Below are 6,376 nucleotides of genomic sequence, written 5' to 3' on the forward strand. Positions count from 1 at the left end.
CCAAAAATAAATAAATATTAAAAAAAAAAAAAAGCAAGCAAGGGCTTCCCTGGTGGCGCAGCGGTTAATCTGCCTGGCAATGCAAGGGACACGGGTTTGAGCCCTGGCCCGGGAAGATCCCACATGCCGCGGAGCAACTAAGCCCATGTGCCACAGCTACTGAGCCTGAGCTCTAGAGCCTTCAAGCCACAACTACAGAGCCCACGTGCCACAACTACTGAAGCCTGCGTGCCTAGAGCCCGAGCTCCGCAACAAGAGAAGCCACGACAATGAGAAGCCCACGCACCGCAATGAAGAGTAGCCCCCACTAACCGCAACTAGAGAAAGCCCGCGCACAGCAACAAAGACCCAACACAGCCATAAATAAATAAATAGATAGATAAATAAATTTATATATATAAAAAAAAGACAAAATAGTGTATAACAGTCTGTATAGATCAATAACATCTATGTAAAATCGCGTATTGGCAGACTGACGGAGTCAAAGCATATGAATGATGACCTATAGGCAGAAGTTGCTATATATTTGTTTTTATCTCTAAAATTTGTATAAATTCATAATATTTCTGAAAGCCTTATTTGCCTCAGAAAGGAATTTCTGAAATAACTAAAATCCTAATTCTCAGTAAAAATACCCCTCAGGTATCCTCAAATACTCTTGACAACAGAAGTTCACATTCCTACTGAACATAAGAAGCCGTGGATATGCAGAGAGGAGGGGAAAGGTAGAGGATTTCTTTGCAGAAGAAACTTAAGTACTCTGTGCTCACCTGGAAGAGAGGTACTACTTGGGATATCCCATGTGGTTCCACTGGATCCTTCAATAAAATGCAGAGGTAGTAAATCACCTTCTGCTGTAAGAAAATAAACCAAATAGCAGAGATCTAAGTAAAATTCAGTTTTCTTTCTCAAGGGAAGGCTTAAAACTTTTTCATACACTTGAAAAAGAATGCATTTGAAGTGAGGGAGAAGTATATTCTCATTCTTTAGATGAAAAAAGACAAAACAACAACAACCAGAGATGACTTTGAAGCAAGGCTAGAAAATAAAGATGAAATGCTGACTCCCTATCCATAAAAACCTATAGCATCTCTTTAAAAATAAAGGACGTATGTTTTCAATACAAGTTTCACTTTTATGGTTTAACGACATGTCAGCCAAAAAGAAAACACTACAGGTACTGGAACAGAGAGCCCTCAAGTTTAATTCTGTGACATCAATTACTTTACATATTAAGACTCAGTTTAGATCCAGGCATACCCCATGGGCTGCCTCATCCAGAGAGGCCTGTAATATTTACCACTTAAATACTTACCATGTAAATAGCCTCATTAATGACAACATCGTTCACCTCGCCCATCTCAATGAAGGTGGTGCTTTCTTTGCCTGAGGCGTAGGATGAGGTCATCTGGATGCCAAGGGAATCAATGATTAACAAAGTCTCGTGATCAATCTTCACAAAATGGAGGTAACCAAGCAGGCCTAAGAGAGTGATGAAGATGGCAGCAGAGAGGATCATGCTGTTCTGAAGAGAGAGCCAGACACAGGCGGTAAGATTACCAAGTGGTCCTCCACATATGGCTCTGCTATTTAGTAAGTCAACTCTAGGCAATGTGGAAAAAAGCCTTTGTTCTGTTGTGAGGTGAACAGATGGGAAGAACATGCTCGGAGGAAGAGGAAACTACTTTTACTTGGGCTCTGTAGTGCTACAAAAGCATATGATAAAATACATCCAGACAACAAATGGATAGGTCTCGGGAGGAGAACCTCCATCAGCAAAATACCCATCACACGGCTTTCAGAGATTCTTCTTCCAAAATTGCAACTTAAGGACTCAGATCTTCTCTTCTCATGCTCCATCAGTAAGATATGTAGGAAAATCGCAGACTGGAGAGTAATAAAATGCTTAGCACAGTGTAGCAGATAATACTCAACAGCCGCTCCTCCTTCCTAATAGAAGTTGGAGTGAATCATGATTGGTTCCCACTCCTGCCAATGACTGGTTCAGAAATGGACCTATGACACAACTCTAGCCAATGAGATGTGAGGGGAAGTCGGCTGGAGGGGTTTCTGGAAAACTAAGTCCATCTCAAAAAAGAGATCTAAGGAAGAGAAGGCCCCTTCATCCTGAGGTTTTGATGCCTGAAAACCAACTACGTGGCCTCTGCCAAACCATGTGGAAAGCTAGGCTGAGGACAGGTAGAGTACATCAAGGGCGGACGAGCAGTAAGAAGAAAAAAGTAAAATCAACAGAGCCTCTTAAGCCGTCTAGAGCCCTCCTTCATCCTGACTTCTTGTTTTGTTAAATAATAAAGATCTTACTATTTAGGGCTCTTTTAGTTGTTTTGGGTTGTGACTGACTAATGTGTTAAGGCTAACTGACTAGATGAAATGACTGATGTGTTAAGGGCCCCAAAAATGGTATTTACTTCTTTGATTCTAAGACACATCTACAACCTTTTTTTTTTTTTTTTTTTTTTTTTTTTTGTGGTATGCGGGCCTCCCTCTGCTGCGGCCTGTCCCGCTGCGGAGCACAGGCTCCGGACGCGCAGGCTCAGCGGCCAGGGCTCACGGGCCCAGCCGCTCCGCGGCATAGTGGGATCCTCCCAGACCGGGGCGCGAACCCGGTTCCCCTGCATCGGCAGGCGGACGCGCAACCACTGCGCCACCAGGGAAGCCCCACCTACAACCTTTTAACATTTCTGAAGTTGAAATGTGTTTTTCTATCAAGGTATGTTTCTTTCATGTGGCACTGTTTTCCCTTTTTTTTCCAAAAAGCTATTTAGAAGGATGACACAGGAAAAAAATCATCGATGATCTAGAATCAAGAGATTCACTAATTTACGACTGTCATTCCTTGAGCGTAGGAAGTGCTTTATTAATTTTTGTGACTGACAAGATGCCCTCTTTGACCTAACTCTAGTCAAGCTCTTCTAAGTGCTGGACCTTGGTGTCCATTCTTGTTGGGCCTGCATTGTCCAACAAGTTGTAGCAAGAATCTTGCTAAGTGAGTTTAAAGAAGACCCTCACCCTTGGTATCTAATCACCGTGGCCTGCCTTCAGCCAGAATCCTGTCAAATCAATTTATCCAGAATTCCCCTTTACCCCTGATATTTCCTTTTAGTAATTTTCCATCTACTGACCCCTGACCCTGCTCCTTAGCCATAAATTTCCACTGGTCCCTGCTATATTTAGAATTGAGCCCAATTCAATACTTAAGTCTCTTTTCTCCCATTGCAATAGTTTCTGAATAAAATCTGTGTTTACTGCTTTAACTACTGACCAGCTCTGGTTTTCCTTGAAGGTATCTTCCGACTTCTTTCTACATAACACATAGTTAACTGTTAGATCAGGAGTCTGAAAACAATTTGGGCCTGTGATATGTGTTTGTCTGGTCCACCTTGAACTAAGAATGTTTTTTACATTTTTTAAAGCGTTGATAAAAAAGAGAGAAAAAAAAAACAGAAGAATCTGAGACAGAGACCTGAAAGCCTAAAATATTTACTATTTGACCTTTTAAAGAAAAAGTTTGCTGACCTCTGTGCTAGGAAATTATTTGTTGATTAACAAATGAAGGATGGAGAAATCTATGTGCTGGGTCTCTGATGACCCAGAAATATCTACTTTGAGCTAATTAAATGTCTAGAATCTAGTACAGTGTCTTGTACATAGTGTGAACTGAATAAGCATTATGGAAGAACAGAGAGAGATAAAATTCAGTTCTGGCCCTTTCAGATTTATTAGAGGCAAGATTAACATATATAAAATACTTTTGGAGAATACTATGATTCTGACTAGAAGTGACTAAGACAGGATTAAAAGAGAGAGAGAGAAAGCCAGAAAGAGAGACATTAAAGCACACAGGAATATCCTATGAAGACTTCCAAGGAAGCAGGATTTAACTGGTGCAGAGGAGGTGGTGGTTATTGACAAATATACTTAGCTGAGAAAAGGAAGGGGGAAGGACATTCCAGGTTGGAATAAGTAAGGTAAAAACCTAGAATTCTAACAGAACTGTGAATTCAAAAACTGGGAGGAAAGAAGGGATGAAGAACAGTATACACTTAGGGGATTTGATCCATATCAGCTTTTCTATAAAGTAATCTCTGCCCAAAACTTCATTACCCCTGCATTTTTTATACTTCATTTTTCTTTCTGAAATTCTAACAGTTCTATTGGTTTGGGGTTGAAGTTTAGCCACATGTTTTAATGAATTCCTTCATCAGATTTCTTCTCATTGTAGCTGAGATTCAGTAATTAGTAGTTTTGAATACGAGGAAAGATAAGAAATTTTGGTACACAGAGCCCTTAAGAAGTGTTGCAGTGGAGTTTAAAGGAAGATAACGTTACCGAGCCCTGGACATTTGCTCAGGGTAAGTGGGATATACCAGGATGAGAGAGGTGAGTACAAAAGGGAGCTGGCGTAAACACAAACTTCTATTTAAAAATTTTGCCTAAGAAAGCCCCCCCGCAATGAGGAGACATCATAGTATAGTGGAAAAAAAATGGTTTCAGAGTCAGACAGCCCTGGGTTTGAAGCCCCGGTATGCCATTTACTAGCTTTATCACTTCGGATAAGTGTTATGCCATTTACTAGCTTTATCACTTCCGATAAATTATTACTCTTTTTGAGTCTTGGTTTTCTTCTAAGGTTGAAATGAGGCATTCAGTAAAGCAGTTGGCACTCAGTGGGCATTTAATAAAAACCTGTTCCCTCCTCCTCACATGACTACCTGACCACAGCTCAGGCTAATATTGATATTCAACTATTTTATATATTAAATCTTTCTGGGGGAGGAGGAAGGACTGTCTTGGCAACTTAACCATTTTGATTGACTTATGAACAAACTTTTAGACACAATTTGGAACAAATTAGGGCATATATTTTGCATATATCTATACTACTAAATTACCATGCTCTGATGGCAAAAAAAGCAAATGGATGCAGTATTGAAAACAATACCCAAATTATAGAAATAAATAGCCTTGCTGTATTTCAGCTCTGGTCAGACCACTCCTGAAATAATATAGTCCACTCAGGACACTAAATATGAAACTAAATTCATCCTGAAAAGGGCAATTAGGATGATTCCTTTTATTTTAGGGCTGTCACAATGCTACTACATGTGACCCTCACAATGCTGTGAAGTTGGTGTGGCAGATATTAATTCCATTTTAGAGATGTGAAAACTGAGTCTCAGAAAATAGGAATGAGTCTGGAAATTGAGCACAGAAACCACTCCTCTCCGTAATTTCACAATTCTTTAGAAAATACTTGAAGTTGGGGAAGGGATTGGGGGGGGTTAGATTGCCTTGAAAAAGAGAGATTAGGAAGAACTATCAAACAACTTGCACACAATTCTTGTGATTTATGGAGGCAAAGACAGTTTTTAGAAGACTGTAAAAGGTATTGTTAGCAGTGATTCCTCTGAGGGGTGAAAGTTATGGATGAGGACGAATGTTCTCTGAACTCTTGGAACTGAATTACTATGAGAATGTACTACAGAGAGCACATGGAAGTTAAAGTTTTAGGCTGTCCTGCAAGGACTAGATGTATGCTGGGTGGAACCACGGAGCAGAGCAGCGACCCAGGAGGGGGATAAAGTACAGGAGCACAAACTTCACTAAACGTAAGGAAGAGAGCTGTCCAGCAGCGGAATGGCGTCCCCAGAACCAGCGAGTTTCCGCCCTCCAGGCCCTACGACCGCAGGAGGGTCCGGCGAGAGGTCTGGGCTCGACCCTAAGGCCCCAATGACCCTTCCAAACCCGAACCCCCGACTCTGATCGCGGGAAGAGGTCGGCCGGCCTTACCTCGCACAAGGTGAAGAGTCCGTAGGCCGCTAGCCACACGGTGCAGGTGACAGCGGTGAGCGAGCGCAAGGTGATCCGAGGGCAGCTAAGGCAGAACTCCAGGCAGGAAGGGGAGTAGCAGCGGCGCTGAAGGGCCAGGCGGCCGCCACAAATATCTGAGAAGTTCTGCTCGTCCTCCATGGCCGGCTCGCCCACACTAGGCCGGGCCGCGCCGCTCTAGCACGCCCTCCAGCGTCCTCTCGCCGGCTCTGGACTCACTTCCCCACATCGAGGTTGGCCGCGCCCCGCCCCAGGCTGCGCGCAGCCGCAGTTCCACGCCGACAGCAGCCGAGGCTCTCGGGGTTTAACACGCCCGGACCCCCAGAGATTCGTGGGGTGCCAACGTCTGAGCGGACAGATTAAAACCGCTATTAACGTGCTTTCGCTGGACAAACTGAGTTTTATTTCCAAGCCAGAGTACACCCCAAGGAGGCAGTCCGCAGGTATTCGTTCATTTCACTCATTCATTCATTCATTCTTTCATTCCGGTGCCAGGTAGTTTTAAGTGCTGAAGGCACAGAGGTGA

The 6,376-nt window shown here is 42.9% G+C and overlaps 1 protein-coding gene across 1 annotated transcript in view; it reads right to left on the reverse strand.

Moving 5' to 3' along the window:
• PIGH (phosphatidylinositol glycan anchor biosynthesis class H) overlaps positions 1 to 6,072 on the reverse strand; it is an 8,833-nt gene extending 2,761 nt beyond the window's left edge. Inside the window, exons 1-3 of the mRNA XM_007121857.3 lie at positions 5,812 to 6,072; positions 1,316 to 1,525; positions 771 to 854 (exon numbers count right to left, since the gene is read on the reverse strand). Of these exons, the coding sequence (XP_007121919.1) occupies positions 771 to 854; positions 1,316 to 1,525; positions 5,812 to 5,991 (474 nt within the window). The 5' untranslated portion in view covers positions 5,992 to 6,072. The remainder of the gene's footprint in view (positions 1 to 770; positions 855 to 1,315; positions 1,526 to 5,811) is intronic.
• Between the last annotated feature and the right edge of the window lie 304 nt (positions 6,073 to 6,376).

This window comes from Physeter macrocephalus, chromosome 11 (genome assembly GCF_002837175.3).
Source record: "Physeter macrocephalus isolate SW-GA chromosome 11, ASM283717v5, whole genome shotgun sequence".
NCBI classification, from domain to species: domain Eukaryota; kingdom Metazoa; phylum Chordata; class Mammalia; order Artiodactyla; family Physeteridae; genus Physeter; species Physeter macrocephalus.